The sequence below is a fragment of the Canis lupus genome, chromosome 9 (assembly GCF_048164855.1).
Source record: "Canis lupus baileyi chromosome 9, mCanLup2.hap1, whole genome shotgun sequence".
Taxonomy (NCBI): Eukaryota; Metazoa; Chordata; class Mammalia; order Carnivora; family Canidae; genus Canis; species Canis lupus.
The window spans coordinates 14,657,656-14,674,095 of NC_132846.1; the positions used below are offsets into that span (position 1 = coordinate 14,657,656).

General features: G+C 41.2%; 1 protein-coding gene across 3 annotated transcripts in view; it reads right to left on the reverse strand.

Annotated features, from left to right (window-relative positions):
- SPTSSA (serine palmitoyltransferase small subunit A) overlaps positions 1–16,440 on the reverse strand; it is a 188,191-nt gene that overhangs the window by 414 nt on the left and 171,337 nt on the right. The window contains exon 4 of one of the 3 annotated variants that reach the window (XM_072838232.1): positions 4,515–5,437. The exons of the other annotated variants lie outside the window; for them this stretch is intronic. Within the exon in view, the coding sequence (XP_072694333.1) occupies positions 5,300–5,437 (138 nt within the window). The 3' untranslated portion in view covers positions 4,515–5,299. Of the gene's footprint in view, positions 1–4,514; positions 5,438–16,440 lie in introns of those variants that run through there. 3 annotated transcript variants of the gene reach the window in all.

Consider the following 16,440-nt stretch of genomic DNA (forward strand, 5'->3'; position numbering starts at 1 on the left):
GATACTCTACACACAAGCGCCTGGAGCTCAGCCTATGCGAAATGAACCCATCATCCTCCCATCTCCATCCCATATGTGTTCCTTTTCCAGTATTCCTGATCCCAGTGGAAGATGATGCCAAGCTCCCGAGCACCAAGGCCAGATACACTCCTCGGGGGGATTTATTTCCATACTGAATTGTGTACAGCTCTTGTGCCTTTGTTTACACTGATGGTGGGAATAGCTGAACTTACTGATTTAAGCTAATGTCGTTATCTCTGGCTTAAAGATCTTCGTAACCCTCCATTTCTATCGCCTAGGATCACTTCCCAAAATAAAAGCCCTTGTCTCAGGCTCTGCATTCTGGGGAAACCCAGGCTAGGGGTTTTACCCCTCCCTGTCCTCTGGTCTGAAAGGCTGCAAAGCTACATCTCCCCCCTCCTTCATGCTTGCGTACTACCAGGTTCTACCAAACATCACGTAGACTTTAAAGGCCTAACTGAGCCATGTCTGTAGCCATAACAGTAGGAGACAGGCCAGTGTGGCTGCCAAAGCTCTGTTCTGTGGCAGCTGTGACTGAAGTTCCAGTCTCCAGTCCCTAGATCATAGGCGCCAAGCCATGGGCAGGGGCTCCAGTGGGGTCTCCACAGGACACACCAATTGGGCTGTGCTGCTCCTGGCTGGTTTCTTCTAACCTTGGTTCTCCAGTTTTCCTGGAAATTCCGGAGGCTATTAACACTCTGTAACAAGTTTCTTTCTACTAAAATTAGCTTCTGTGGTTCTGTTTCCTGAGATCAAGATTCCTGATTCGGAGCACCTAGGTGGCTCAGTCGGTTAAGCATCTGCCTTCAGCTCAGGTAATGATCCCAGGGTCCTGGGATCGAGCCCCCCATGTTGGGCTCCCTGTTCAGCAGGGAGTCTGCTTCTCTCTTTTCTTCTGCGTGCTTGTGCTTTCCCTCTCTCTCTCTCTCTCTCAAATAAATACATAAATCTTTATTGTAAAAAAAAAGGAATCCTGGTTCAATATAGTAATTTACAGTCTTACTTAATAGTAGAGACTTGTTTTGTTTTGTTTTTTTAAGATTTATTTATTCATTCATGAGAGACACAGAGAGAGAGAGAGAGAGAGAGAGAGAGGCAGAGACACAGGCAGAGGGAGAAGCAGGCTCCATTCAGGGAGCCCGATGCAGACTCGATCCCAGGACCCCAGGATCACGCCCTGGGCCAAAGGCAGGTGCCAAACCACTGAGCCACCCAGGGATCCCCCTTGTTTTTGTTTTTTATATAAAAGAGAAGATATCACTTTATACTTATTGAGCAGAAATATCATGTATTGAGAGAAATTTTTACTTTCAGGAGGTTTTGTTTATAGCCTTTGTATTTCTATCTATGAGAATTCATTTAGATAGCATGAATCAATGTCTTGGTATCAAACATGAAAGCAACAGTTTTATAAACCTTGGCTTAGAATGTCCTATTAATACTTAGTGCATTTTCATAATAGCTATGTTTTTAGTGCCTATTATGTGTCAGGTACTGACATATTCTCTGCATCTGATATCTAATTAATACTCATAACTCAGAAACTGAAGTTCAAATCTCACAAATTGTAAATGATAGATTCAGTGTTTTAACCCAAATCTTTCTGCCCACAAGCCCATGCCCTCTCCCCTGTGCTATGTTCCTCCCTGACCAAAGGCCTTACTAAAATCTGGGCCACACGCTTCTGGTCAGGTTTCTGGCCTACAGTTCACCCACACTATCAGCCACGCTCCCCAGGGAAGTGCTGGGTTCAGGGAGGACACATGCTAAGTTCAAGCACCCTCCTCAGAGACAGGCGTGTGGTTTGCCTAGTTGAAGTAAATCAGTAAAATATTCCCCTCAACTCACAGCTGCTGTATTAGTAAGAATCTCTCTCCTGTTGAGAGTAGTGAAATAATCTAAAACAACAATACCTTAAACAAATTAGTTTACCTCTCTGACTTTCAAAAAGTAGAGAGGTTGGGTTAGTCCTGAGCTGACCTGGGGCTCCACACTCTCAGGGACCCAGGCTTCTCTGATGTAGCTTCTCCCATTTCCATGGTTACTTCATGACCCATAATGGCTGCTGCAATTAAGCTATCACATGTACACTCCTGCCAACGAGAAGAAGAAATGCACACAGTTCCTTTCCTTTAAGGACGTCTCCCATATGTTGCATTCACCACTTCCACTAATGTCCATTGGCCAGAACTTAGCTAATATGAGTCCCACGGCTGGAAGGAAAGCTGAAAAGTAATACAGGCTTTATTCTGTGCATCCATGTTCCAAGCCAAAAATCTGGGCTCCTTCCATTGTGAAAGAAGGGGAGGACAAGTATTGGGGACAGCTGCCAACTCTGCAACCAGAGTCTTTGACATAAATGGCCCTTCCAGGTTCCTGAAATAATCTTTGCATTTGTTTTCTGGCGTAAACGAGAAATGCCAGTTTGTCTTATGGGAAACTGAAGATCCCCACCAAATCTTAGACTCAGCAGGAATCATCAATGCATGGAGGCAAGCAGGGTGGTCGACTCAGTGACAGAAGCCAAATGCAGGGCAGAGGTGACAAACATCTCATAGTGTCTTAAAGCAATCATTTCATCTCCATGAAGGGATCTTGCCTGGTCTTTCTCTTTCCTTTCTCTCCAGTCTGTATGACAGAGCTGTGATCATCCTTCATGAGCCAGCTCATTCATCATCCATTCCATAAACACGAGGCATTTTCTAGGGACTTCCCTGGGGACATTCACCACCTCCTCGATGGGGACAAATGCCTGAAACAAATAATGGTGCATGCCCCTGTGCACTGAAGATTCCTACAGAGGCTAAGATTCAGCAGGAATCCTCTGTGCAAGTCCTGCAGAGAGTCATCCGAAAACAGACGATTTCCTGAACAAATTGTGACATCACGTGGTAAGTGCTATAGAGGAATAAAATTGTCCTGTGGGAATCTAGAGAACCTCTAGAAGATGTCAGGTGAGAGGTGGCATTTGAGGTGGTTCTTGATTAATTTCTGAAGTCCCCCTATATAGCCCCCCATTCCTAGCACAGTGCCAAAAACATGGTAATATTTACTGGACACAAAACTGAATTACCCTTGGACACTTGGGAGATAGATGACGAGAACTGAATGTATCCTATTGTTCTACAGAGAAGCAAATGGAGCAATCTTTCCAGTGATGTCCGGACAGGTGAACAATAAATTATACCCTCCTCCCACACACGTACCCAAATATTTCTTTATCCATTCTCTTGAAAGATTTTATAAAATCACCTATTATCGTGTTTGATCATCCTTATGGTAAGAATAGCCATGTAAAATGGACTTCCTAGAGCAGCCCGGGTGGCTCAGCGGCTTAGTGCCACCTTCAGCCCAGGGTGTGATCCTGGAGACCTGGAATCGAGTCCCACGTCAGGCTCCCTGCATGGAGCCTGCTTCTCCCTCTGCCTGTGTCTCTGCCTCTCTCTGTGTCTATCCTGAATAAATAAATTAAATATTTTTTTAAAATAATAAAATAAAATAAAATAAAATAAATAAAATAAAATAAAATAAAATAAAATAAAATAAATAAAATGGACTTCTCTCCCTACCATAACTCTAATCACTCCTGATTTTAAAACCTATGAAAATACAAAAACAAGAAGTATTATAAAGATTCATTTGTGGGTAGCTGTAGGTACTTAACATGTGTTATTTTCTTTCAATTCCTTAATTAAGATCACAATCTGGTCAAAAAAAAATAACTTGGTGAGAAATGAATAATATTTCCCAGAAAAGATGTTAGCCCATTTTTCAGAATGGGGGAAGGGCAGGGTGTTTCTACTTTCATTTAAGTTCATTTTAGCTGCATTTACTCTAGATTTCTTATACTAGTGAGAAGTTATAAAAACTAGATATCTAACAGTATTAAAGAAATTACAGTAAATAATAAAATAATATGTACCTGTATAATATACTCAAAAGTTACAACAAATACTTTAATAAGTGATTATTGTAACTTGAATTTTCTAATATTTAGCAAAATGTTTTCTTTTATAAAAATAAGACAAGTAGGGGATCCCTGGGTGGCTCAGCAGTTTGGTGCCTGCCTTTGGCCAGAGGCACGATCCTGGAGTCCCGAGATCGAGTCCCACATCAGGCTCCTGGCATGGAGCCTGCTTCTCCCTCCTCCTGTGTCTCTGCCTCTCTCTCTCTCTCTCTCTCTCTCTCTGTCTATCATGAATAAATAAAAAAAATTTTAAAAAAGGAAAGAAATGCAGCCTACCCTTAAAAAAAATAAGACTGGTATAATTATCTAAAACTAAATTAGAAATTGCTTTAAAATCATAAAACCTTTCTTTTGTTTTACTATTTTGGGGGTTTATTTCCCTTTAATACAAAAACAATGCATACTCATTTTTATAGTGTTCAAGGAGATCAAAATAAAAATAAAGGGAACCCATGATAACATATATATCACACGTAATCATTGTTAACAAATTTATATATATAATTTTTCACATACATGTGGCCAAAAATGAAATAATTTCAAAAATACTGTTTTATAAACCTCCAAAAATTACTTACCTACTCCCTCCCCACCCCGAAAAGACACTGGCCTGTTGACATACTTAATGCCACAGTGCATTCTCAGAAAGAGCTTTGAGAAAGCTAGACAGAGGTGGTGAACTCCTGGACTCTTGTGACAGATCAAGGATTCATCCTGCAAACAATTCTGAGTATGGTTCTGCACGGAACATACTAGAAACAAAGGCTCAATCCTCCTGAGCCTCCATTTCTTTGCCACAACATGAGGATAATGATGCTTGTGTCTCACAAATGCTATACCAAATGAGGTCAGCTTTTTAATGAGCTTTGAGTTTTGGAAAAGTAGTATCACGGTATTTTATTATGTTGTTGCTCGCTCATTATTGGTATTATTGTTATTATATTACCTGGCTTTGAATCCTCAGCTCTCCTTTTCAGAATACCTCTGCTGATTAGCCCCGTGATGCTCTAATCACCCGTGGACTCTGTTGTTTATCAGTTCTAACTTTCTTGAATAAACACTCTTAGCTCTTTTCCATGAACTTTTTTTTTTCTTTCCCATGTGGACAGTGAGGTCCTTGAGGGCTGGGCCTGGGTTTTACAATTGTTTTGATATTTCCCACACATCCTTCCACTACCCTCCAGGCCGGTACCATGGTGACATTTGCGATGCCCAAATCCACGGTGGCTCCTGCCCGTGGAGGAAACACTGTTGTTCCACACAAGCTTCTTTTTTTTGTGGAAGAATGGGAGGTGCAGGCCATGGGGACTCCTATGGGAAGTTGTCCAGGTGGGAATTGCCAATGCTGGGAAGTGAAATGTGCTGCCAGGAAAGGTGACTGCGGCCAGTAACCCCTTGCTGAAGGCCACCTGGCGTGATCTCATCAGGAACGGCCCCTGCAACACAGGGCTGAGAAAAAGCCAAAAATCAACAGCACACCATCCCACTCTATTCTATCCCATGTTCAGCAGCAGCAGGGCTGAGATGAGCATGGGAACCTTTCTCCCCCTGTTCACTTAAGCCTTGTTCTCTGTATCAAATACCAAGAAATCCATTTGTGGACACAACCAAGATAATCTAAAACACAAGTGCCAGTCTTCTAAGGACAGGTAGGATTTTTCTAAACGAAGATTTTTTTTCCTCCTCTAACTCTGTGTTTCTTTTTCTTCTGATTTTAATTCTTCAACAAAATCTTCCTCTTCTCACTCTCGATCAATTCCTTTTTCATGAAATGAACCGCAGTCACCTTTCACTAAGGCAAAACACACACGAACCGTGCCCAGCCTCACTCGGGAATTCACAGATATTTCGTGATTCTGGTCCCACAGGACCGACAGGCCTGACCCTCTGGCCCCTGTCTCCTCACTCACAACCATGCAGGACCAACCAGGGATCCAAGCTTGGAAAATAACAGGCGAGAAAACAGGTGTCTTCCTGAGAGCCCGGTGCTTCCCAGATGGGAGAAGCGATTAAGGAGAACAGGAAGTGTGTCGGCTCCTCGGCAAAGCCAGGGACAGATTGAGGATTGTGCTGTTCTGATGAAAGTGCCAAGGTCATGATTAAATGGTTTGGAAACTATTGTTCATAAAAAGGCACTTGTACAAACGTGAAACTCTCTTAACAGCTCTGTTTAAATTTATCTTAAAACAAAGGCTTGTCACTGAAGAATCAGAGTGCTTCCCCACCATCGTTTTAACCACACACAAACACCACGTAAGCCTCTCAGCTCTTATTCTGGATGCTTCTCGAGTGGCAGCCGTGTCCTCCCTGCCCTTGCTGTGCCCTGGGTCCCCAGAGACCCCATTTCAAAATGCACAAAAGCTTAAAAAAAAAAAAAAGCTTCCCCACCTTTGGAAATGAGTCGCTAATTCTCCACTATGGAATGTTTGGGCCAATGATAAAAACAAAATTGCTAAATTTATTTTCCTCGAGGGTTCTGTGAGGGTCCAACCCATTCTAGAACATTTTCGAGTCACCTTCGCACCTTTTCCTTCTCCTGACCCAGGGTGGATCCTTCAGCACACTGACCTCACCTCCTGCCATTGGCAGGAAAGCAGCCTGGACTCCCCGGGGCATGGCAGTGCCAGGGCAGGAAACGACACAGGGTGTTGCCTGTGTAAACCCTGGCCCGGTCCGGTTACTCCCACTCCCACTCCTACTCAAGTAGGTGGAATGTTAAAGAACCTGATCCCGAGCTTGGGTCTCACAGTGACCCCCACCCCCAACACCTGGGTCGTATGGAAAGCTTCCAGGTGCTGGAAGCAGAGGGAGACTAGGGTTCATGCTTTAGAATGATCAAAGAGACACCGAGGGCCCAAAGATGGCAAAGTGGTTCTAATGCCAAAATTTATGACTGCTTGTGTCATCTGACATTTATAGTCTCCACAGATGGGGAAGATTTACGTGTGCTCCCACTTAGAGGCTGGAATTGGTCTGGCTCTGAGGTCCCCAAGCCCAGCTATTCAACAGAATCACTAGGGTGCTTTCTTTGAAACATAAATTCCTAGGTCCTCACGATGACTGAATCAGAACTTCCAGGAGTGGGGCCTGGAAACTGAATTTGTCAAAGCTCCCTGGAGGTGCCTAATTGCAGAGCCAGGTTTAAAAACAGCTGCACAAGATGGCCTTCTGTGCACCCGTCCCCAGGCCTAGAGACCTGTATGGGTTACTGATTGTCCCTGGAATGCAAGGCCTGCCCGCATGCTCACACACACACACACACACACACACACACACACACACTAAAATGTACTCCCTTAGGAAGAAACAAGAAAAAATGATTATAAAAAAAAAACACACAAATTCATTCCTAGTACAGTAAAAATATTGCAGCCTTGTCCTCTGCCTCTGCCCAAGATGACTCTTTCCCAGCTCACAAGAAGAACTTGAGAGGAGAGAGAAAGGCAGTGAGATGCAAGGCTAATGCCTGAAGCCTGAAGCAGGTTCCATTCTACACAACTGTGTGTCACAGATGTGCACCCCCTTCACATGAGCCACTGTCTGCAGGGTACCCCATGTCATGCTTGAGCTACCTAACTCCTACTAAGGCCAAAGCAAATAGCATTGCCCCCTCACCTGCAAGCCAGGAAGTGGGGGATCCACACACTGATTCCTATACACACATGCTATGCTGGGTACAAGGGGTTGACCTTGGGAGAACAGACTCTCCCAGTGGGGCCGCCTCTGACTCTAACCCAAACCCACATGGTTCTCCTGCCATGGCTCCCTGACCTCAACCCCAATTTAGGAGGGCAGCCTCCATTTGTGCTTTAGACAGATCCATGCAATTTATTACCAATGGAAGAACAGTAATTATATCATCTTCAAACTGAACTAGGTCCCTTCTTGTAGCTAAAGTTCATTTCTTCCACCCTCCTCCAAGAATACCACAAAAAACAAATACTCTTAATACTAAAAGTACCAGAAGAGAGCTACAGACCATTCCTATTTCCTCCAGGAGCGGACTCTGACCCCACACACACATACTCAAGGTAAATGTATAAAAGATGTAGGACCAAAAATCACTTTTGCGCTTCATCCTTTGAAGAAGAAACAGAAGGTATGACAATAAAAATGTTTACGTTATCCAACTTGAACAATACAAATCGATAGCCATCTACAAGGCTGATTTCAACATTTAACCAACAAAAAACAGCAATAACAGTAATTGCCCAACCTTGGATATTTCTATTGTTTTGTTCTGTGATAGCAACTAGAAAAACAAATTGTTTAATAGGCACCTGGCTCATTATGCATTACAAATTAAATCTTCATTTATCTATATGCTCCAAACAGTACCTATCCATCGCCATCACTTAAAAACACATTGCCCTTCTTTCTAGCCTTGTTAATTTCCAGGTGTTAATTAAATTTAAATTCATAAAAGTATCTGTTTAGCATGCACGACAAGATCATCCTTCAATATCCATTACCCACTGTACATTCCGGTGTGTTTACCTACATCTCATCTATATGCCTCAGTTTCAAGGGACAGACCAGGGATTTAACCTGGAATTCAATCTCTCTCCTATTTCGATTCTACGCAAGTTGTCCCCTCTGCTTGGTGCCTTTGTAAGCAACTTTCTTTCAAATTATTGCTGAGAAGAATGACTTCCAGATAATAGCACTTAAATATGGAACAGCAGGATGATAAAGGAATTCTGGAGGAAAGCTATATTTCAGCCCCTTTTCACCAGGCCATTACACAAAAAGAGAAGACTTTCGATCTCTAGAGATCCACAGTCACTTATTTATTGCTATAAGAAGGCTGACAGACAGTCTGAAAGCCACGCAGATAATGAATGGCACTGCTCACCACCAGCACCTAACATAAAACATGCTACCATCCCACAGGGGTGTCCCAAAGGCCTGGGAGAGAATTCGAAGTAGCACCCAGCAGGAAATGATATTCACATTCTCTTTTCTCACTAATGCCAAGTCCTCACAGCAAGCAAATAGGGAAAAAGAGAGGAGAGTCCTAACTCGACAGGTCTGTGTTCTGCTCGGCGCTCTGCCTCTACACCAGAGCACCTCTGCTCTGGCCTGCCTTTCTCAGCTGGAGAGATATCCCTCCCCTAAGAATTTATACTAGGCCTTCCGATGTGTCCGTTCCAGGCCACATGAGGACATCCAGGCTTCCATGACTATTTCAAAAGAGAAGGGAGTATGACACCACAGGCCCAAACAATTACTCTCTGTATCACTGTGTAAGTGAAGGTTCCACAAAGATAAAAACAGGCTATAGTTCCACCTCACCTTCTCTTAGCCCAAGGAAAGGGAAAATTAATACTTTGAGTCACAGTCCTACGGTGACAGAGGCATCCTCACCCCCTCTAGTCTTTCTTTCTTTTTTAAAGATTTTATAAAAAAAATAATAAAGATTTTATTTATTTATTCTTAGAGACAGAGAGAGAGAGGGAGAGAGAGAGAGAGAGAGAGAGAGGCAAAGACACAGGCAGAGGGAGAAGCAGGCTCCCTGCAAGGAGTCCAACATGGGACTCGATCTCAGGTCTCCAGGATCATGCTCTGGGCTGAAGGCAGGCGCTAAACCACTGAGCCACCCAGATGTCCCCCTTTGTATTAGTCTTTAATACAAAGCTTGAAAAACTTCTCTATAAAAAGCCACTTAGTAAATATTTTAGGTCTTCTAGGCCACATAAAATCTGTTTCCTCCTTCTCTTCCTCTTCCTCCTCTTCTTCTTTTTCTTCAACTTTAAAAATGCAAAATCCAGTTGCACCTGGGTGGTTCAGTGGTTGTGCATCTACCTACAGTTCAGGTCATGATCCCTGGGAATGGAGTCCCACATTGGGCTCCCCCCAGGGAGCCTGCTTCTCCCTCTGCCTATGTTTCTGCCTCTCTCTCTCTGTGTGTCTCTCATGAGTAAGTAAACAAAATCTTTTTTAAAAATTCATAAAAGTAAAAATATAAAATCCATTCTTAGCTAGTAGGCCATACAAAAACAGGCCAAAGGCCATATTTCACTTATAAGCCATAGTTTAACAGCCCCTGTCTTATTATAAAATACAAAGTAAAAATTGTCTGAGTTCTTCAATTCATGTCATATACAGATCTTTATTAAAGAAAAATATATCCATTTTTTTGGATAGGACATTGTCCTCTAAGTGTTCATCCATACATCCTGGATATCCCAAATCCCAAACCAAAAACTGCATTAAAATTAAATCTGTGACCATAAAGAATTCCCTTTCACCAGTAGAGATAAATACACAATATAAATTAACAGTACTATTATAAGATGGTGGTCGGAGGATTCCAAATGCCCTTATTTTAATGTTTTTAGATTGCCTATGAATTCAAATCAATCTTGAAAAATTATTGTCTAAAAGTTAGCTGGGATCTCCCAAAAGTCCACAAGTCAGCATCACACATCAAATGTATAGTTTATAAATGGGAGAGGGAACCATAATGCCTTTATGGACAAAACTCTATTTAACATAACTACAGTCTCACAGAAGAAATGTGTGGCAAAGCAACAACTGGAAGTAGCTACCACCATCTTTCTTTCTTCTCCCCATCTTGCCTCATCTTGCGCACCCCCACCACTACTTCATCTTGCGCACCCTTCCACCTCTTTGAATTGACTGCCATCCCTGGTATTAGTTGGCATAGTGATCAGAGGACCAAACTGTCAGCTCCTAAGTTCAAAAAGCCTTGTTGCAGGTAAAACACTGATGAGGACTGGAAGTCAAATAGATCTAGCTAAGCCAGGTTTTTCCACTTTCTGCATCAGCCCATCATTCCAAACTGGAAAGAAAATAAAACAAACAATAACCACCTTTGAGTTAAGGTAAGGAAAAAAAAGTTTAGAAAGGGAGATAAGAGGGCGTAGAAAGTTAAACATTGGCATTGGAAGGAGTGGGAATCTAAGTTAAAGTTTGAACATCCAGGATAGATGACTTGTGCTTTGATTCCTGTCCAGAATTATGAAAGGCAACCGTCTCATAGAGGTGCCCTCTCCAAAAGTGCATGAGGCAGGGGTAACAAAAATAGCCCTAGACACAACACAGATATTGGAATTAGCCAACAAGGACTTTAATACAACTACTACAAATATATTCAAAGATTTAAAGGTAAAGATAGACATAACAAGTGAAACAATGGGTGATCTTAGCAGATAAACAGAAACTATTGAATAAAACAATGAAAAGTCCAGAACTGGAAAAAATAATATTTGAAATGAAAAATTCACTGGATGAGTTTTTCAGCATATCGGTCACTGTAGAAGAAAACATCAATGAGGGGCACCTGGGCACCTAAGTCAGTTAAGCATTTGCCTTCAGCTCAGGTTGTGATATCAGGGTCCTGGGATCAAGCCCCATGTTGGACTCCCTGCCCAGCAGGGAATCTGCTTCTCCCTCTCCCTCTGTCTCTCGCCCCACTCGTACTCAGTCACTCTCTCTCTCAAATAAATAAATAAAATCTTAAAAGAAAATATCAATGAACTTGAAAATGGGCAACGGAAACTAGAAATTGAAGCACAGAGAAAAAGAAAGCTAAAAAAACCCAACAGAGCCTCCATAGCCCATGGGTCAATACCAAATAGTCCAACATAATTGGTATTCAAGTCATAAAAAGAGAGGAAAGAGAATGAGACATCACAAGGAAATATATATGAGTAATATAATGAAAATATAATGACATAAAATTTTCCAAATTTGATTTAAAAAAAATACATAGCACCCCACAGATCCAATAAGCTTTACAAACTCCAAGCAAAATAAACACAAAGAAAAGTACACCTATTCACATCATAGCAAGCTGCTGAAATCCAAAGAGAAAGAGAAAAATTTTAAAGCAGCTAGCAGAAAGAAGCTGTATTACATGTAAGAGAACAACACTGAAGATTACTATTGATGTCATCAGAAACCATGCAGTCCAGAAGACAATGGAACGGCATCTTTAACGTGCTCAAAAGAAAAAAATTAAACCATCAACCTAGAATTCTATAGTCAGCAAAATATTCTTCCAAAATGAAGGAAAAATCAAGACATTTTCAAATTTGGGAGAACTGGTCCTTAGCAGACCTGCGAAGCATTTAGAAATGTTAAAAGGACATTTTTTCAGGATGTAACAACATAAGAATTCACTTATATGTAAACAAATGAAAAGTTCCATAAATAAAAAATATATGGGTAAGTATATAAGGAGCATTTTTTTTCTTGTTTCTTCATTTTCTTAAAGGATAATTAACTAGCCCATCAATAGATGAATGGATAAACAAAATGTGTTAAATACATACAACTGGATATTATTTAGCTTTAAAAGGAAATGAAGTTCTCATATGTTCTACAACATGAATGCTAAGTAAGATAAGCCAGACACAAAATAACAAATATTATATGATTCCAATTATAAGATACTTAGAACAGACAAATTCATAGAGATAGAGAGTAGATTAGAGTTACCAGGGGTTGGGGGCACTTGGTGGCTCAGTCGGTTAAGTGGAGGACTCTTGGTTTCAGCTCAGGTCATGATCTCAGGGCCATGAGATCGAGCTCCAGGCTGACATTGGAGCCTGCTTCAGATTCTCTCTCTCCCTCTCCCTCTGTCCCTCTATCCCCACTTTCATGCTCGCTTGCTCTCTCTCTCTCACTAGAATAAATAAATAAGGGGCACCTGGGTGGCTTGGTTGGTTGAGCATCTGACTCTTGGTTTCAGCTTGGGTCATGATTTCAGAGTCATGAGATCAAACCCCATAGTGGGGCTCTATCCTCAGCCTGGAGTCTGCTGGAGATTCTCTCTCCCTCTCCTGGTGTCCCTACCCTGCTATAAATAAATAAATAAATAAATAAATAAATAAATAAATAAATAATAAATCCACTTTAAAAACTAAAATAAATAAAATCTTAAAAAAGAAGAAGTTGGGGATCCCTGGGTGGCGCAGCGGTTTAGCGCCTGCCTTTGGCCCAGGGCGTGATCCTGGAGACCCGGGATCGAGTCCCACGTCGGGCTCCCGGTGCATGGAGCCTGCTTCTCCCTCTGCCTGTGTCTCTGCCTCTCTCTCTCTCTCTCTCTCTCTCTCTCTGTGTGACTATCATAAATAAATAAAAATTAAAAAAAAAAAGAAGCAGTTACCAAGAGCTGTAGGAAAGAAAGAATAAAGAGCTATTGTTTAATAATTAGAGTTTCTGTTTGGGGTGATGAAAAAGTTTTGGAAACATATTGGTAATAGTTGTACAACATTGTGAATATAATTAATGTCAATTAAATGTACATAGAAATAGTTAAAATGGCAAATTTTTTATGCATATCTTACCACAGTTGTTTAGTTAATAATGCAATACACCCAAATCATTAAATTATATACTTTATATGGGTGATTTTTATGTCATGTGCATTTATATCCCAAGAAACCTGTTTTTTAAAAAAAGACAATTGTATAATACCAAATAACAATGTATTGTGGTGTTTATGAGAGATGCAGAAATAAAATGTCATAAAACAATAACACAAGGATGGGAGTGAGGGAGGTAGAAGCTTACTATTGTGAGAGTTTTTTTTAAGATTTTATTTATTTATTCATGAGAGACTTACAGAGAAAGAGAGGCAGAGACACAGGCAGGAGAAGCAGGCTCCATGCAGGGAGCCCAATGTGGGACTCGATCCCGGGTCTCCAGGATCATGCCCTGGGCAGAAGGCAGGCGATAAACTGCTGAGCCACCCAGGCTGCCCTATTGTGAGACTCTTAACATTTATGTAAGGTAGAATAATATAAGCTGGAGGTAGACTGTGAACGGTTAGGGCGGTATACTGTAATACATGGAGTAATCACTATGTACATACCTACCCACAGACATGTATAAAGCATAGCTAATAACCAAACAACAAAAAAGTAAACAAAAATACTGGGAAAATCTGTTTCCAAAGCAACCCATTTTCCTGGGAGTTAAACTTTGTTCTAGAAGGTACTTTTATCCTGAATCACCTCCTTCCATTGTTTAGGAAACATTACAATATTATCTGTTAAGGCAGAGTTTCCCAACCAGAGCTCATTGGTACGCCACAAATGGGTTATGGACATTCTGCAAAACATTGATTCCCTCAGCCTTGGAGATAGCAAAAGGGCATGTGGGATGACCAACCACATCAGAGGTCACTTCTAGCCTCAAATAGCCTCATCTGGCACTCCTCACAAAATGGCCCCAAAGCTGAGCAGAATCCAATGGCCACATTGTCCCTGCAGGCAGCCATCTCCATAGTCCTCACCGCCTGCTAACATGCACTTGTACAGCCAAAGGAGATGCCCACTCCTGGCCATCTACAGAGCGCACGTTCTCTGTAAAGCAGACCTCTCCCACAGTGAACAAGGGGATCTTGAAGCTACTAGAGAAAGAATTTCGTGCTCCCGGTGTCCAGGGAATGCAACATACAAGCATGCAGCCCAGAATGCAGCTGAGCAGTGAGGGTCAACTGTTGGGGCTGGGGGTTCCTCAGAGACATATTCTAGGCAGTCATTCTAAATATGTCTCTGTATACATGAGCTATTTCTCCCTATTTATGGGCTTATGTTCCATTTTAGTAGCATCCAACTTACCTGCAAGAGATTGTTCAAATCATGTATGCTGCTGACATGCAGAAATTCTACTGGATCAAAAATCTATCACCATCGTAAGAAAGTTTAACAACGCACTTGTCAATAAAAGTAAGGGAGGAACTGCCACACTTGTAAATATAATTTAAGCTGCGCTAAAATGGTTGTTTAAAAAAGTTTTACATGTTTTATCACTTAATTGAGTAAGCAAATTTTTTTGTTTAGTGACTATCATAACTGAAGAGATCATGATTCTAAAGCCTTGATTAGGAATTGCATGTAACCATTTCAAATAAAATATGAAATTAAAATGTTATGTTTATGCAAGCAAGATCAAGCTTCACATTTAAAATTTTGGAAAGATCTTATTTGTAAGATTTATACAGATCTTACATTTAATATCTTCCCTAAAACTTTTTCATTTCTTTTTCATAATTATAAAAACCATGTATCAGAATTATAAGATATATAACAGATTTTTTTTCACCAAGCTCTATGGAGATGCTCACAAATCTCCCATTTGATTTGATCATTTGATCATTTGATCAATCTCCATTGATCTCCCATCAACATGCTGTACAATGACATCTGTGTTTGTCAAGATGTGACAAAAAGTCGGAAACTGCCTAGGAGGCCTGATGGCCAGTAGGGGGACCTCTGGAGAAGGGACAAAGAGTAAAGCTCGCACACACAAAGGCAAGTCAGAAGTAGAAACCAAGATCATGTGAAATTTTTGTGATAATGTTTTTCCAATAATAATAATAATAATGTGTTTCCAAACCAAAATAAAGTTTTCATATCAACGTGCAAGCACTAGTAGAGCAGTCACACACTGCAGCTAGCTTGGGCATGACACAAGGGGAGCTTTGAGCTGGGTTCTGTCCCTGGCAGCCAAGATTTCGAAATGATCCATTCCTCGTGGGAAGGGGATCTTGTAGCCCAGATAGTAAATACACTTGAAAGCTACACTCTCAAAGGGGCAGCTACTATTAGTAAGAGAAATTTATTGCTTAAATCAGAAGTCATCAGAATTTATATTAGAAGGGCCAGATTGTAAACGATTTAGACTTTGTGAGCCACGTGGTCCTTTTCACAAATATTCACCTCTGCCCTTATAGCATGAAGATAGTTGTACGTAATATAAAAAGAATGAGCATGGCTATGTTCCAATAAAACCATAAACACCAAAATCTTAATTGTGTGTAATCTTCACATATCCATTTAATACTCTTCGTCTTTTGACTGTTTTTAAATGTTTAAAAATATAAAATCCATTCTTAGCTCATGACCTGTACGCAGTGAGCAGGATTTGCCCCACAAGCTATAATTTGCCAATGCATGGCTTAGATGAGGTGATGATACTCTATTGCCCTCCTGAGGCAGGAAAGGTAATAGGTCTTCCTGATTTCAACTGCAAGGAGAGCAAAGTGGAAGGGACTTGCCAGATTTACTCCAAGGCTAACTACGATTGGAAAGAATAGGGAACAACTGGGTGGCTCAGAGGTTGAACTTCTGTCTTTAGCTCAGGGCGTGATTCTGGGTCCCAGTATTGATTCCCACATCGAGCTCCCCATGAGGAGCCTGCTTCTCCCTCTGCCTGTGTCTCTGCCTCTCTAAGTGTCTCTCATGAATAAATAAATAAATAAAATCTTAAAAAAAAAAAAAAAAGGAAAGAATAGCCCAATGAAACACCTTGCCCATCTTCTAACTCTAGGTATATTTGTGATTGTGAGTAATGCTGTGTTCTTTATGCTAACAGACTCTTACTGCCATGCCCCCTCTAGATTCTGTAAGGTTTAGAGATAAGATTCTAGTTCTGTCTTAGTCTTGAATATTCTTGCACAGTGATATCCATCATGA